This window comes from Rhincodon typus, chromosome 20 (genome assembly GCF_021869965.1).
Source record: "Rhincodon typus isolate 14 chromosome 20, sRhiTyp1.1, whole genome shotgun sequence".
Classification (NCBI taxonomy): domain Eukaryota; kingdom Metazoa; phylum Chordata; class Chondrichthyes; order Orectolobiformes; family Rhincodontidae; genus Rhincodon; species Rhincodon typus.
Window position 1 is genome coordinate 32,854,531 of NC_063351.1, and position 17,616 is coordinate 32,872,146.

Sequence of the window (17,616 nt, forward strand, 5' to 3'; positions counted from 1 at the left end):
TTCCTTAATCTCCCTGGAGGTTAGGAACAAAATAGGAAACTTGCTTATTTACACATTCAATTACCTGAGAACTAAACCATCTGTAATATGTCTTATGATTCAGAGACCTTTAGATCAGAATAGAGCAAAGATTGGTCTGGTTTAAATTATAGCACTGTACAAAATACTGAAACGTATTTATCTCTTTTTTTACACAGGAGAGGTATCCCATCTTGTTGAAACAGCTTAATTAGCTCCTACCAGCTTTCACAGGAAACCATAAACTCAGGAAGTATATAGAGGATATCCCATAGAGACTAGTAAAATTTAACATTATCTCTCACGTGAGAAGCCCAAATAACTTAAATATTTTCCGGAGTTAAAGGGCACTCTAAATTGGACAAAAATGAATCCCAGCTTTCTACTTTATACCAGTTAACCTTTTAAATGTCAACCATATATAGACTACAAAATACCTAGAAAATTGTGCCAATTATAACAGAATTTAGCAGATAGTGCTTTACTTTTCAGCTCTGTTCAAGGAATTGTCACCAGTTGTCTAATTCAAGTATCAAATGGTTTTGACACTCTGTTTCACTGTTTGCAAAGCAGAATACGCATACTATCACAGCGCTGCTGGCAATCAGATGCAAAGATTAAAATTTTACTATTCTCCTTGAGTCCCAACACTTTCCCCTCCTACTATAATACCTTCCTTAAAAGTCTACCTTGGTGACCAAATCACCCCACCTAACAGTCTAGATTTTGTAGTCAAAGACAAAGCAAAAGCATTCACTAGTAACTTCAAAGAAAATTAAGTCCAACAGCAAATATCAGCAAGTATGGCAAGCAGCCAAACACAGGCAGCAAACTGGAAGTTGAGCATTCCTGCCTCTCTTCATTTTAGGATTTTTGGATTTTGAATAAATGATTGAATGAATATAAGAAGCTAAATTACGAACAAGCTTCAAAAATATTTTGGAACTGTGGAAATTATGAAGAAATTTGACATGTCACAAATATAAAATTAACTTTTCAGGACCAGAAGTTATTTATAAGTAAATAGGAATATAGTATGCTACTTAAAACACAGCTGATTCTATAAGGTGCAACTTTTCAAGACTGAGAAACGGGATATTTTCAATCAATTCACAAATTACTTTAGTGTTGCAATTGGTGACGGAGCATGGAAGGGGCAAGAAATACCCCAAGTACAGAAGATCAGAAACATTGACTGTGATTTGTTATTGTGTGTGTGCAAGCTCTACAAATTGCTGTCAATTTCTGTGTAATAATCACCACAAATACAGATGTTTTCTCCATCACTACCACTGCAAAGTTCAGGCCATTAACTCTCTCTTAGTACCTTTTATCCCAAAAACAAAAGTAGTTTTATTTTCTTGAGCTGGCAAGGCCAGGATTTGTTGTCCATCTCTAATTAACCTTGAACTAAGTGGTTACCTAGGCCACTTCAGAAGGACAGTAAATCACATCACTTGATCTGGAGTCATACGTATGCCAGACAGGCAGGAATAGCAGATTTCCTTCTCTAGATAGCATTAGTGAACCAGATGTTGTTATTAGTGAACCAGACATGCGTGTTTTTTTTTAAAATATGAGTCGTTCTTTCTTGGGTACAATTATTGGGACTAGCTTGCCAGATTTATTACAGGTAAATTATACAAACTCTTACGGTTGGATTTGAACCTATTACCCCTATTTGTCCAGTTATATTACCAGTATGTGATATTACCAGTGATATTACAAATTCCCACAGTTGGGTTTGAACCCACACTTGTCTGGTGATATTACCAGTATGCTATCTTCTCCCCGTTATACGATAAAGTAAAGAAAATCACATGATGAGAAATACAATCCACTCAAATCAACGAAAGAAAAAAATACTTTTTATAGCATTTTTCACTGCCACCAGATGTATCAACGTACTTTACAGCCAATTAAATACTTTTGCAAATGTAGTTACTGTTGTAATATAGGAAGTGTATCAGCTGTTGTGAACATAAACAGCAATGTGATGATGACCAGATGACCTGTTTTTGTGGTCTTGATTGGGTGATAAATATTGGCCGAGGCACCAAGGATATTTTTCACTCTCTTCCTTTAAAAATAACAACATAGTATCTTATACATCTGTCTGAACAAGCAAATAGATGAAAGCTCAATTATCACTATTACTTTGGATATTTCCACTGCTAGCATCCACATACTAGTTACTTACAAGCTTTTGAAAATGAAAACTAATAGCCATTAGCAAGGTAGACTTTCACTTAACACCAAAAGAACAAAGAACAACAAATGGCAAAGCTTTTGAGAGCAAAAGGTCGCATGAAACATAAATAACCATAACATGAACCACCCAAGTTCAATAAAATTGCAAATGCCAGAAAGACCTGCTGCAGGTTGAATAAGTAGATGGCCTGCAGGAACTAACTAGGGTATTTGCTTAAGTGTAGGTTTCAATAAAATGGCAGTCAACTAAAATGTTATGGACTCAGATAAACATTTGACCCTTCTAACCTGAAAGATAAAACCTTGCTACAAGATGGAAGAATCAAGTCTATTAATATCAAAGAAGTTCAAGCATCGTAAGGGCAATTGAGAGGAAGAATAAGCAGTCTAATCCTTTAAACTACTTATATATTTTTAAATCATTAAAATGTACCATTCACTTGTTCTTAATCCTAGCCTCCTGCAGGTGAGTAGTGGGTGTCTGATTTCGTTAGGAAAGAGTATTGTACCAATACCAACATTGGCAAAAAGATATACCGGAGGAGGTTCATGAGCTAATTTCCTGGGACAAATTCTTGAAGATACCACATTCTGAGATAGCATGCGACTACAAACAAGTGAGTCATGAAAATCTTGCAGCTGAGAAGTTAGTACTTTATATTGACAAATGTGTACCTTGCAATTGAACCTAAGGAACTTCCTTATGATAACAAAGTAGTTAGCATTCTTGTGTGCTACTGGTAGCAACTACTGTAGATATTCACCAATAAATACAAAAGTCTTAAAACAGGACAGATATTGATCAATCCAGTCTGCTCCTGTAGAAACTGTATGCTTTACTCATATATCATAGCAATCAAGAATCTCAAGACAAAGAACCCGTAGCGGAAAAGTACAACAATGCCATTAGCACTGTAATGCAGGAATAGGAAAATATATTGACGGCACCACTTATCTGCAGTGTTATTACATTTTAATTTGTTTTGTTTGCAAATGGCTTCCACATAAATTAGCCTACACTCTTGCAGGCTGTCAACATGCCAGATGAAGCATGCAAAGTTAGCTTTCAATTAGACTATAGGTAGAGTATGTGCTTTCTTCCAGTTTCTACTTCACCTTTAAAGTATCACACCCGTGTACACGTATAAATCTATGGGGTGGATTTGCATTTGCAGACTTGTAATTGCAGATATATTCTATTTTGTTCAAAAAGCACGAAATTTGTAGACAATCAATGTGGCATACTATAAATTCCTACTTCGGAAATAAAACCAGTCGGACTCCAAATTGATACACAGCCAGATCCTAAACAAGGCCTCACACCTAACATACATTGTCTGACCTAGGATGTCACCTCTGGTATACTGAGGGAATTAATAAAACCTTTAGTTATCTCGGGGCAGTGACATGAAAGAAATTCAGGAATTTGCATATTAATCCTTTCTAACTGACTCAAGATTTACAGCCATCTTAGGTTAGTTCAACACTGCATCAGTTCTGTGACCCTTCGATCTTTTGCTTATAAATTCAGTGTCCAATACCACCTCTCTCACTGAGGAGAAGGAATGAGACTCCGAAAGGTTGCGTCTTCAAATAAACCTGTAGGTCTATAACCTAGTGTCGTGTGATTTTTGACCTAATTTCTATAGATTATAGCCAGTGCTTTACGTGCAAAGCTTATAATGCCTTGTAGAAAGAAGTATTCATGATAACCTACCTTAAAGGTAACTTGCATCATAGGTAGTAAATGAAGTTGAGAGCTTTCCCAGTCCGTAGTTATGGCAGAGTTTATTCGGTCAGAATCCAAACACTGTAGAATTTCTAGTTTATTTCGAGTAATACAAACTTTACATCCAAGTACCTCAGCTATAGCTTTTAAGACAAAAACAATGCACAGTTGGAAAAATATATTTTAAAAATCTTAGCTTTTGGTTTGTCTCTCCCATTTCTCTTCCAAATATCCAGTGTGAGATACAATTACAAGCCTATATTTATCTAAACTAATTACAAAATGGAGTAGAGCACATGGTCCAAGCCAGTCATGAAATGGAACTCAATGCCTTAAAGTGCATACCCAATTCAGTTACAGGTATTGAGCTTAGAGGATCCCATTAGAATCTTATTTCTTTGGAAAGCAAACATTCTAATATCTTAATCACATTTAGTCTTTCTTGTTCTACTAAAACCCAGGGAGTCTAGCTAAAATATCAACACCATACTAGAATATAAGGGACCACCCTGGATCAGTTATCAAGATTACCAAATTCACTATAAAAGAGATTGCCTTGTCAATTAACTGAATCGAGAAAGTACACCAATTTCTCCCTTTCCTCCAAGAAGGAAGTTCATGAATGGTTAATCATAAGACAAGCATCCTCTCTAGGTAGCAAAAGCATACAAACAAATCCTAATATGCAGCACAAGTTACCATAAGTGTATTTCCGTACTCTTGGATTCATATTTATATAGGTAGTGTCCATGCCTTTTGAATTTTAAATTCTTCCCTGAATCAAAAACTTTTTTTATTGTTTCGTGCAAGATTGTTTCGTGCAGCGTTTCCTATCTTTCCTTTGCTTTTGTTCTTTTCATAGTGGCTCATTTTCCTCTGAAAAGTAAGTTTTCTTTGACAAAATGTCAAAACGTAACTATACGTCTAATTTATCAATACCTAAAAATAAAATTCCAGGCACTCTTGAGACAGATCTGGTTACATTACATGGAATATAAATTCAGAGCAAAAGAATGTTCAGTTGGAGCTGACCAGATCAGGAGGCCTTGCCTTCATACTATCCCCTTAGTTCCTCCATACATGGTCACATTATTTTAGCTCTTGTCTTTCACATAGAAACTGACAAGTGTTCAGGTATTATGCTAGTAACTACATCCACCATTCATCAATTAATCCAATTTCAAAGTATTTTAACAATTCTATTGGTGGGGGGTGGGAGGGAAAGAGAGATGGAGAGATAACAGGCTTGGGGGGATTCTTCTTTTAAATGCATATACTGAATGTATATCACACTTTACGGAATCTTACCTAGGAAAACTCTCTCTTTTCCAATAGAATAAGTACCACAGACGATCAATGTCCTGGGATTCATCATTACAGTTTCAAAGGCAACATTAGCAACAAACTGGATGGTTTCTTGCTGTGAAGGAAAGGTGTATTCTGGATTGCAGTATCTACCAAAAGAAGCCAAATTACACCCAGAATGTAGTATTCTATTATCATGAACAATAAAAATATCAAATTTTCTTAGTAATGAATAACATTAGAAAGCATCCTTGTTATGTACTCTATTCTAATTAGTTTTTTGGAGACAGGTACGAGAAACACGAGTGGTGTTTCGAGATTAAATTATATTCGTAGTTCACAAATATTGCATAGTCATCAATGGAAAGAGTAAGAGTAAAACTGGAATATTTGTGTTTCCCGAAATTCAGCTTTATTGTTTTGTCTTTTTTTTGTCATGAAGGTAATGATGTGGCTGCACCATTCATCATCATTTAGTAGAAAATTCCTTACATACAATCCAAGTGATTGTGTTCTACATACCCATTTGGTTAACTAGCATCCATCACCAGTGAAAAAGCTCTACTCTTTCAGAAAAGGTTAGAGAATTCTGACACGAGTTCATCAGACAACAGCATGTCTTAGTGCAATTTCTTCAACAGTTTGCTCGACCGTTGAGCAGTTATTATTTAGAATGCTGACTTGCACAACAAGACATGCCAACCTGCCCATCTCTCCATCTACAACTTAGTGAGATGTTGCTTGCCTACTGCCACCACTTGCATTGTTGCAGCTGTTTATTTTTATTGCAATTGGTCCAGTTGATATCCCAAAGCTCACTCCATCCCTCCAAACAATGTTGTTGGTGTTTACATAGTGATGAAGTCTAGTGTTTACTGTGTTGTACCATTTTAGCAGATAACCAATTAAATAAAGGACACACAATTAAAGAAATGCACATTTTACTTCTAATTTACAAAGTAAAATTAAAACAAAATGCAAATATAAATACTTAAAGCACCTGCCTAATGACAATATCTATTACTCATCTTCAATTCATATGCTAGCTGCTAATGTATTGTACAACACTGGCTGGACAACACTGGTTTAAACCAAGACATTTTATCAGAAAAAATACCATTCTGATTCATGCAATAAACTTCTCTTACGTGGTATCCAGATAGAGAGTGTGAATCTTTTGCCCCACGAGATGAGTGTAGCGCTCCATGGAAGTATTAGCTCGAAAATCACCAGTATGTAACAATGTTTTACCATTTGGAAGCTGGAATAACAACATAACAGCACCTGGACAGCTGCAGAATATTTATACACAAGTCAAGTCAGAATAGCAGTTAGTAGTTTTATAGTACAAAACCTCTGTTCATGAACGATTTGAACAATACAAAAATTCAACATTAATTTTTTTTGCAATCCTTACTACCAAGCTTACTCCAGTATTTCTTTACAGGACGAAGTTCTCTAACACCATGAGAAATGAAAGAATCAGTAAGGGGAATATACAGGAATGGGAGTAAACCATTTAGCCCTTTGAACCTGCTCCACCTTCCAAAAAAAATTACAGCTGATAGGTGACCCAACTCCAAACAGACTTTTGTTTTACAAAGTCAGCTATTAATTATCGGTTCAAAATTATTTGACCAAGTGTCATTTTCATTTGCAGATCACTTCTTCAAACTTTTATTACCCTTTCCTAAAACCATTCCTGAAAGGTCTAGCTCTAATTTTGAGATTGTAGCCCGAATTACCCTCTAGCTAACAAACAAAGAATAGGTGGTTTCTACCCATCAGTTCCCCTTAGCTTAGAAATTTCAACCGAATTACTCCTTAACCTTCTAAATGCAGAGCAAGTACCACTCCAGTCTGTTTAATAAAAATCAGAACTATTGGAAATATTCAGCAGGTTTGGCACCATCTAAGGTGGGAGCACAATAGTTAACACTTCAAGTGCAATATGACTTCCGTGGCGTACAAAAAATAAGATTGTATGTTCAAATCATGGGGCTTGAACTCACTACACAGAGTCAAGACTGCAAGAATTAGAAAAGGTGGAAAAAGTGGGACTAGGCAAAAAACAGAATCTCTAGCCAGAAGCAAAGAATATGTTGCAGATCAATACAGAAATATCATAGCCTTCAGGGCTAGCAGACATTAAGTTGGACATTTAACAGATTGTGGGTGATAGTGGCTGTACATTTTGATGGAAGATATGTTAAAATACTTACTGGTTTGCATCCAAAAGGACTACCTTAATTCCATCCACAACACACTCAGTATTCATAGGCAGACTTGTGACATACTGTGCCTGCACTTTAAGCTTAGATATCACCAAATTGCTTGTTATCTGAAATTTAAAGGGGAATAAAGTTAATTGAATGATTTACTAAACTGCCCATCTGTTATGGTCATGTAAGCAAGTTGCTGCCTTCTAGCATCTTTTGCAGCTCCTGTTATTAATAAATTAGATGTTTGAATGAAATGGAGTTCACTGAATTAGTTGAACAAAGGTCTCAATCCTGGGGACCTAGCTCCAGCTCCCAGACATGTATGGGGGAAGGGGGTTTTGCAGCTAAAAACTAAAACTGGGAACACATCCTCCATGCTTTATTTTGCAAGCTCAGACACAGAGTTCCATTGCCTGCTTGTGTACAGCCAAACATTTCCATAATATATCATCCAAGTTTGATTAATCTCAATACTTTGATATTAAATTACTTGTTCCCAAGTCCAATTATGTAGAATATCATGAAGAACATTGGATTATCATGGACTGACGTACAAATAGATTTTTCAAAGAGTTCTAGAAGCAGCAATTCCTTGCAGGATAATATTTTTGAATGTAAAACATTTTGGTCATTAAATTTTAAATCCAAAATAATGATACTGCAAAAATTTAACTTGTTATAAACAATACCAAAAGGGATTTCTCAATGGATGGCACGGTTGGCTCTGCTGCTGAGCAGGGAAGGAAAAAGCTTGGGAAAGCTTTAGTGATAGGGGACTTAATTGTAAAGGGAACTGACAGGATGCTCTGTGGCCACAAAAATGACTCTTGAATGGTATGTTGCCCCCACTGGTGCCAGGGCCAGGATGTCTCAGACGTGGCTGTAGGGCATTCTGTAAGGGGAGGGTGAATAGCTAGTGGTAGTAGTAAATGTTGGTACCAATGATATGGGCAAAAAAAAAAAAAAAAAAGAGGTCCTGCAACAGGAATTTAAAGAGTTAGGTTGTAAATTAAAACAGGAGGACTAGGGATGTTGTAATCTTTGGATTACTTCCAGTGCCATGCACTACTGAATATAAGAACAGGAAGATAGGTCAGATGAACACGTGGCTAAAGGGATGATGTAGGAGGGAGAGTTTTAGATTTTTGGATCATTGTGACAGTTCATGGGGTAGGTGGGACCTGTGCAACCCATCCAGCTTGTACTTGAATTGGAATGGGTCCAGTATCCTTACTGGGTGGTTTGCTTGTGCTTTTTTGTTTGGGAAGTTGTCTGGGGGATTAGGCAGAGAATAAATATAAAGTCAGGAGCAAGGTTCAGTCAGATATAGAAGCAATACCAGGACAGTCCAGCATGCAGAGAAAACATGGGGCACAAAAAAGGACATGGGATGACCGGAAAGCTAAACTATATCTATTTTAATGCAAGGAGCCTGACCAGTAAAGTGGAAGAACTTACAGCATTGATCAGCTTGCAGGAATATGATATTATTGAAATCATGGCAGGATTGGCAGCTCAGCATTCCAGGGTACAGAAATTACAGGCATGATGAGAGGAATGTAAAAGAGGAGACAATTGACAAAGGAAACCATCATTGCAGTAATGAGGGAGGATGTCTTAGAAGCCTTTTCAAAAGAAGCAACTTGATAGAACTTAGAATCAGCAAAAAGGGGCGATCATGTTGCTGGGATTTTCTTTTTAATTTTTTGTGGGGTGTGGGCATCACTGGCCGGCCAGCATTTATTGCCTGTCCTTAATTGCCTTTGAGAAGGTGGCGGTGAGCTGCCTTCTTGAACCGCTGCAGTCCTCCTGCTATGGGTTGATCCACAATGTCATTAGGGACGGAATTCCAGGATTTTGACCCAGCAACAGTGAAGGAACACCAATATATTTCCAAGTCAGGATGGTGACTGGCTTCGGGAGGGGGTGGGAGGTGGCTTGTAGGTGGTGAAGTTCCCATACATCTGCTGCCATTCTCCTTCTAGATGGAAGTGGTTGTGAGTTTGGAAGGTGCTGACTGAGGATCTTTAGTGAATTTCTGCAGTGCATCTTGTAAATAGTACACACAGCGGAGTGTCGGTGGTGGAGGGAGTGGATGCAGTGCCAACCTGGGCTGCTTTGCCCTGGATGTTGTCAAGCTTCTTGAGTGTTGTTGCAGCTGCACACATCCAGGCAAGTTGGCAGCATTCCATCACATTCCTGACTTGTGCTTTGTAGATGGTGGACAGACTTTGAACAGTCAGGTGGTAAGTTACTCACTGTAGTATTCCTAGCTTCTAACCTGCTTTTGTAGCCAGTATTTATGTGGCGAGTCAAGTTGAGTTTCTGGTCAATGATAACCCCACGGTATTGACAATGGGGAATTCAGTGATTGTAATACTGTTCAACGCCAAGGGACAATGGTTAAATTGTCTCTTATTGTGATGGTCATAGCCTGGCATTTGTGTGGCATGAATGTTACTTGCCACTTATCAGTCCAAGCTTGGATATTGTCCAGATGTTGTTGCATTTGAACATGGACCGCTTCAGTATCCGAGGAGTCACAAATGGTGCTGAGCATTGCACAATCATTGGCAAACATCCCCATTTCTGACCTTATGAAGGAGGGAAAGTCATCGATGAAGCAGCTGAAGATGGCTAGGCCTAGGACACTACCCTGAGGAACTCCTACAGAGATGTCCTGGAGCTGAAATGACTGACCGCCAACAAACACGACCAACTCCCTATGTGTCAGGTATGACTCCAACCACCAGAGAGTTATTCCCCTGATACTCATGGATTCTAGTTTTGCTAGGGCTCCTTGATGCCATACTTGGTTGAATGCAATTTTGATGTCAAGGGCTGGCGCTCTTACCTCACCTCTGGAATTCAGCTCATTTGTCCATGTCTGGACCAAGGCTGTATTGAGGTCCAGAGAGGAGTGTCCCTGGCAGAACCCAAACTGGACAGGTCTTGCTGAGCAGGTGCTGCTTGGTAGCACTGTTGATGACACCTTCCATCACTTTACTGATGATGGAGAGTAGACTGTTGGGGCAGTAATTGGGCAGGTTGGATTTGTCCTGCTTTTTATGTTCAAGACATACTTGGGCAATTTTCCACATTGTCAGGTAGACACCAGTGTTGTAACTGTACTGGAACAGTTTGGCTAGGGGAACGGCAAGTTCTGGAGCACAGGTCTTCAGTACTATTGTCAGAATGTTGTCAGGGCCCATAGCCTTTGCAGTATCCAGTGTCTCCAACTGTTTCGTGATATCACGTGGCGTGAATCAAATTGGCTGAAGACTGGTATCTGTAATGCTGGAGACCACGAGAGGAGGTCAAGATAGTTCATCCAGTCAGCACTTCTGAAGCACTGCAAAAGCTTCAGCCTTATCTTTTGCACTGATATGCTGGGCTCTTCCATCATTGAGGATGGGGATATTTGAGCAGCCTCCTCCTCTAGGGAGTTGTTTACATGCCCACCACCATTTACAACTGGATGTGGCAGGACTGCAGAGCTTAGATCTGATCCATTCATTGTGGGATCGCTTAACTCTATCACTTGCTGCTTATGCTGTTTGGCATGGAAGCGGTCCTGTTTGGTGGCTTCACCAGGTTGACACCTCATCTTCAAGTGCGTCTGGTGCTGATTCTAGCATGCTCTCCTGCACTCTCCATGGAACCAGGGTTGATACTCTGGCTTGATGGAAATTGTTGAGTGGAGGATATACCAAGCAACGAGGTTACAGATTGTGCTGGAGTACAATTCTGCTGCCGCTGATGACCCACAGCACCTCATGGATGCCCAGTCTCAAGTTGCTAGATCTGTTTGAAGTCTGTCCCATTTAGCGTGATGACAGAGCCACAAAACATGATGGAGGCTATTCTCAATGTGAAGGCAGGACTTTGTCTCCATGAGAATTGTGCAGTGGTCACTCTTACTGACACTGTCATGGACGGATTTATCTGCAGCTGGCAGATTGGCAAGGATGAGGTCAAGTATGTTTTTCCCTCTTGTTGGTTACCTCACCACCTGCCGCAGACCCAGTCAAGCAGCTATGTCCTTTAGGACCCGACCAGCTTGATCAGTAGTACTGCTGCCGAGCCACTCTTGATGGTGGACATTGAAATCCCCCACCCAGAGTAAATTTTGTGCCCTTGCCATCCTCCAAGTGTTGTTCAACATGGAAAAATATCGATTCACCTGCTGAGGGAGGATGGTCTGTGGTAATCAGCAGGAGGTTTCCTTGCCCACGTTTCACCTGAAGCCATGAGACTTCATGGGGTCCGGAGTCAATGTTGAGGACTCCTTGAGCAATACCCTCCTGACTGTATACCATTGTGCCGCCACCTCTGCCGGACCTGTCATACCAGTGGAACAGGACATATCCACAGATGGTGATGGTGGTGTCTGGGACATAGTCACACTCATGGAATCATACCTTACAGACAATGTCAGGCTGTTGCTTGACTAGTCTGTCAGACAGCTCTTCCAATTTTGGCACTAGCCCCCAGATGTTCGTGAGGAGGACTTTGCAGAATCGACAAGGCTGTTTCTGCAGTTGACTTTTCTGGTGCCTAGATCGATGCCAGGTGATCTGTCTGGTTTCATTTCTTTGAGACTTTGTAGCGATTGGTACAACTGAACTACTTGCTAGTCCATTTCAGAGGGCAATTGAGAGTCAACCACATTGCTGTGGGTCTGCAGTCACATGTAGGCCAAACTAGGTAAGGATAGCAGATTTCCTTCCCTAAAAGGACATTAGTGAACCAGATGGGTTTTTCAGACAATCGACAATGATTTCATGGTGATCAGTAGATTCTTAAGTCCAGATTTTTTTTATTGAATTAAAATTCCACCATCTGCCATGGAGGGATTTGAACCTGGGTCCCCTGAATATTAGCCGAGTTTTATGGATTAATAGTCTAGTGATAATACCACTCGGCCATCACTTACCCCAAATCAGAATTTCTATACTTCCCAATAGTCAGAAGGAGACAGAGGAGCAGATATGTAGGCATATCACAGAGGTGTGAGAGGAGTAGGGATATAGTAGCAGGGGATTTCAACTTTGCTAATGTTAACTGGGATCGCATTAGCGTAAAAGGAATAGCCAGGGTGGAATTTTTAAAGTGCACATAGTAGACCTTTTCCTCAGGAATCATGCCAGTCAAGTGGTTTAAATGTCAGTGGGCAAACATTTTGGGTATAGTGACCATAACTCTAAGTTTCAAAGTCTTTGTGGAAAGGGATAAGGATAGTGTTGAAGTAAAGTATCTAAACTGGAGAAGGCCAATTTCAATACCTTTAGACAGGATCTGGTAAACAGACTGGGAGCAGTTACATGTAAGTAAGTCTACGTTTGGAAAGGGGAATCTTTTAAAAGTAGTATAGTGAATGTTCAGGGCCAGCACGTTCCTCTAAGTGGAAAAGACAAGGGCAGCAAGTCCAGGGAACCCTGGATGTCAAAGGATAGAGAGCTTGATGATGAAAAACGATGAAGCACATTAGGTACAGAGCATTAAAAACAGGGGAGGACTTCCAAGAGTATTTTGTGTATCCGGGGTTCTTAAAGAAATTAGGAGGACAAAGGGGGCTGCAAAATATTTTTGGCAGTTAGGATTAAAGGAAAATCCCAAGGTATTTTATAAGTACATTAAAAGTAAGAGGATTACCAGAGAAACAGTGGAGCTGATTAGAAACGAAAGAGGCAATCTGTGCATTGAGACAGAGGATGTGAGCGAGGTCTTAAATTAATATTTCTCATCTATATTCACAAAGGAGAAAGATATTGTAATTGGAGATTTCAGTTGGGATGGTGAGGTTCTAAAGCATGTTAAAATTAATAAGGAGGTATTAGATGTTTGAGCTGGCATGAAGATGCATTAATCCCCAGGGTCTAATGAGATGCATCCCAGGCTATGGGAAGCAAGAAAGGAGATTGCTGGGGCCCTGATGGAGACATTTAATATTTCACTGGCCACAGGTGAAGTGCCAGATGACTGGAGGATAGCTAATGTGGTTCTTTTGTTCAAGAAGGGCAGCGGGAATAGGCCAGGTAATTACAGATCAGTTAGTCAGACATCAGCGGTAGTGAAATTACTGAAAATAAATTCTGAAGGACAGGATTAATTGGAAAGAAGGGGAATGATCAGGGTTAGTGAAGATTTGTTGGAGGGAGACCCTGCCTAATTTGATTTAGTTTTTTTACAGAAAGGTGACTAATCACATTGATGACGGTAGTGTAGATGATGTGGTTTACAAGGGCTTCAGTAAAGTCTCTGGCAAGGTCCCACATGGAAGCTTGGTCCAAAAGGTAAGAGCCCATTGGATACAAGGCAAGTTGCAAATTCAATCCAAAATAGCCTTGCAAGTAGGAGACAAAGGATAATGGTGGAGGGTTTTTGTTTTGGTTGGAAGCCTGTGACCAGTGGTGTAGCACAGGGATCAGCGCTGGGACCTTTGCCGTTTGTTACGTACATTATGACTTGGATATTAATATAGAGGGTATAATTACTAAGTGTGCAAATGATACAAAAGTGGTGGTGTTGCTGATACTGAGGAGGATGGTCTCAGACTACAAATTTGATACTAACTAGCTGGTAAATTGGGCAGAGCAACAGCTGATGGAATTTAATCCTGATAAGCGTGGGATGATGCATTGAGAGGTCTAACAAGAGGTTCACACAACAAATAGTAGATCTCTAGGGAGTATTGAAGAACAAAGGGGGCCTTGGTGCACAAGTCCTTAGAACCCCAAAATTATCAGCATAGGTAGATAGAGTAGTGAAGAAGGCAGCTAGGATGCTTGCCTTCATTAGCCGGGGTGTAGAATATAACAGCAGTGAAGTTTTTTGGAACTCTATACAGCATTGGTTAGGCTGCAGATGGAACACTCTGCTGTTCTGGTCACAACACTACCAGAAGGTCATGATTGCACTGGAGAAGATGCTGAGGAGATTCACCAGGACGTTGCCTGATTTGGAAAGTTTCAGTTATAAGGAGAGACTGGAGAAGCTGGATCTGTTTTAGAGTCGTACAGCACGAAACAAAACCATCCGTCCAACTCATTCACGCCGAACAAGTTTGCCAAACTAAACTAGTCTCATTTGCCTCCTTTTAGCCCATGCCCCTCTAAACCTTTCCTATTTATGTACCTATCCAAATGTCTTTTAAAATGTTGTAACCGCACATGCAACTACCCCTTCCTCTGGCAGTTCATTTGACATACGAACCACTCGGAAAAAGTTGCTCCTCAGGTCCCTTTTGAATCTTTCTCCTCTCATCTTAAAAATATGGCCCCAAATTTTGAACTTCTTTCACCCTAGGGAAAAGATATTTGCCATTCACCCTTTCTACACCAGTCATGATTTTATAAACCTCTATAAAGGTCACTCTTCAAACACCTGTGCTCCAGTGAAAAAAGTTCCCGCCTATCCTTATAACTCAAACCCTCCAAGTCCGGCAACGCCCTGGTAAATCTTTTCTGAATCCTCTCCAGTTTACTAATATCCTTCCTAAAAACAGGGCAACCAGAACTGCACACAGTACTCCAAAAGTGGCCTCATCAATGTCCTGTACAACCTCAACATAACATCCGAACTACTATACTCAATGATCTGAGCAACGAAGGCAAGCATACTAAACTACTTAACCCTATCTAGTTGTGATGCAACTTTCAAAGAACTATGTATCCAAACCCCTAGGTCTCTCTGTTCAACAACACTATCCAGGGTCCTACCACAAACTGTGTAAGTCCTGCTCTTGTTTGTTTTACCAAAATGCAAGATCTAACATTTATCCAAATTAAATTAACCTAAAAACGTTTCCTGGGCAGAGGAGGCTGACAGGGGATCTGATTGAGATATACAAAATTAAGACAGGCATAGATAGGGTAGATCGTGAGCATCTTTTTACCATGGCAGATGTACCTAAGACCAGAGGACATTGATTGAAGGTGAGGAGTGGATGGTTTAGAGGGAATGTGAAGAGATCAGAGGGTGATAGAAATATGCCTGAGAGGGTGGTGGAGGCAGGTACTCTCACAACATTTTAGTAGTATCAGGATGAGCACTTAAAATTCCAGGGCAGATTAGGCTATGGATCAAGAGTGGGTAAATGGGATCAGTATAGTTTGGTGTTTGTTGGTCAGCACAGACATGGTGGGCTGATGGTCCTGTTTCTATGCTGTTTGACCAAGACAAATGCTTATAGGCATAAATATACTAAAAATAGAAAATACAAGTAGAGAAAGGAAAATGCTGGGAATACATAGCTGGTTGGGTGTCACTCAGGAAAGGTCTTCAACTTGAAGCATTAATGGTTTCTCTCCATAAATGCTACCTGATCTGTTGAATAGTTCCAACCTGTTTTTTTTGGATTTCCAATATCCTCAGTATTTTATTTCCATTTTTCCACAATACAGAATTATTAAACAGAAATCGCTATCCAGCCACAGATGTAGTTAAAACCATGTCACTATAGCCACAAGGACTAACTTTAATAGGAAACACTCTAGATTTGCTCAGAATACAGGTACATATACCATTCCGTATTAAGAGATGTGAAGCATTGTCCAATCAAAAAAATACTGATATTCTTTAAAATGAAATGCAAAGCGTAAGTACATTCATTACATGACCAACTATAGTTAAAAAAAACAAAATCACACATCAATCAGAAATGCAATCATCGAAGATAACACAGTGTGGAGCTGGAGGAACACAACAGGCCAGGCAGCATCAGAGGAGCAGGAAAATTGATGTTGCGGTTCAGGACCCTTTGACCCAAAATGTCAACTTTCCTGCTCCTCTGATGCTGCCTGGCCTGCTGTGTTCCTCCAGCTCCACACCACGTTATCTTTGACTGCAGCATCTGCAGTTCTTACTATCTCTGCAATCATCCAAGGCTAGATTCCCAATAAGCCAGATGGCTAGCAGCTACCACACAGCTATGGCGCAGTGTGGAAATCAAAATTTGTGTTTCAAATGAATAATATATGAGAGATTCTTTTTCAAATTCTACTTAACTTACTGTGCTGCAGTAAATAGGACATTTGAAATTCTTGGTAAGGCCTCCATAATGATCTGAATGAAAGTGAGTCAGGAAGTAGGCAGTACAACCCTCAATATCACCATATTGGAAGGCATCCACTGTGAAATTAGTTCCTTCAAGCACAAAAATCAGTTATGAAGACAGATTTCTTGCTGCTGTATAACACAAATATTGATGACTTATCAAAACAGTCAAAAATCATAATACAAAGGGAAATCTGACAGATAGGCAAGGACTGTTTCTGGGAAGGAGTGTGGAGAAGACTAAAATGGAGGAAGGTCTTGGGGGGCCTGTGTTCATTCAAAACTCTTAAATCACACGAAAATCTGTTAATCCACCACCCACTGCTGACTTATACTAACTCTGAATCCAAAAACTGCTTAATATAAATCCGTAATCTTACTCTCTGCCACTTCTAACTTCATCCAGCTCTACAAGCCTTCAAGATCTCTACAGTCCACTATCCTGGATTTTAAGTTACTACCATTGATGGATATGTTTCCAGCTTCCTGGATTCTTTAATCAAATTCTTCTTTTCAACCTCTCTTCTGGTCCTTAATATATATATTTTTGATCACGTTCGGGCCATCTCTTCTCTTTCCCTCTGGTCTGATAACAAATACTATAAATAAAAATAATACAAAGCTAACAATACTAATACTATATAATACTAATAATAAACTACCTAGCCACCATCAGTTGTGAAGGATCACTGGACACAAAACATTAACTCTACTTTCACAGCGCAAACCAAAGGAACATCATCTCATCTTCGCACTAGGCACTTTGCAGCCTTCTGGACCTAATATTGAGTTCAACACCTTCAAATTGTGAACCAACTCTTCCCTTTGTTTTAGCTTTACTTTTCACATTCTATGTCACCATGTCCTCTCTCTACTCTCCCCACTCCATCAGGACTGTCTGCTTTTTCAAGTCTGGCAGCTACACACACCATTGTTCTGCCCTTTTTACATTCTGATCACTTAATTTGAAGTATCAGCTTCTCCACCAGCACTCTACACCCCACCAGCCCCACAACCTCCTCGCCCCAAACTAGAATGTAAATGCTGCCTCCTCCACACTTCACTTCTGATGAT

General features: G+C 39.8%; 1 protein-coding gene across 3 annotated transcripts in view; it reads right to left on the reverse strand.

The window, feature by feature from the left end:
* Window positions 1-17,616, reverse strand: part of dclre1a (DNA cross-link repair 1A (PSO2 homolog, S. cerevisiae)) — a 66,796-nt gene that overhangs the window by 11,605 nt on the left and 37,575 nt on the right. For 2 of the 3 annotated variants that reach the window (XM_048609044.1, XM_048609043.1), the window contains 5 exons: window positions 16,499-16,632; window positions 7,486-7,604; window positions 6,412-6,555; window positions 5,267-5,412; window positions 3,947-4,101 (listed from right to left, as the gene is read on the reverse strand). In XM_048609044.1, the coding sequence (XP_048465001.1) occupies window positions 3,947-4,101; window positions 5,267-5,412; window positions 6,412-6,555; window positions 7,486-7,604; window positions 16,499-16,632 (698 nt within the window). Of the gene's footprint in view, window positions 1-3,946; window positions 4,102-5,266; window positions 5,413-6,411; window positions 6,556-7,485; window positions 7,605-16,498; window positions 16,633-17,616 lie in introns of those variants that run through there. The other variant, XR_007264294.1, reaches the window with a different exon arrangement.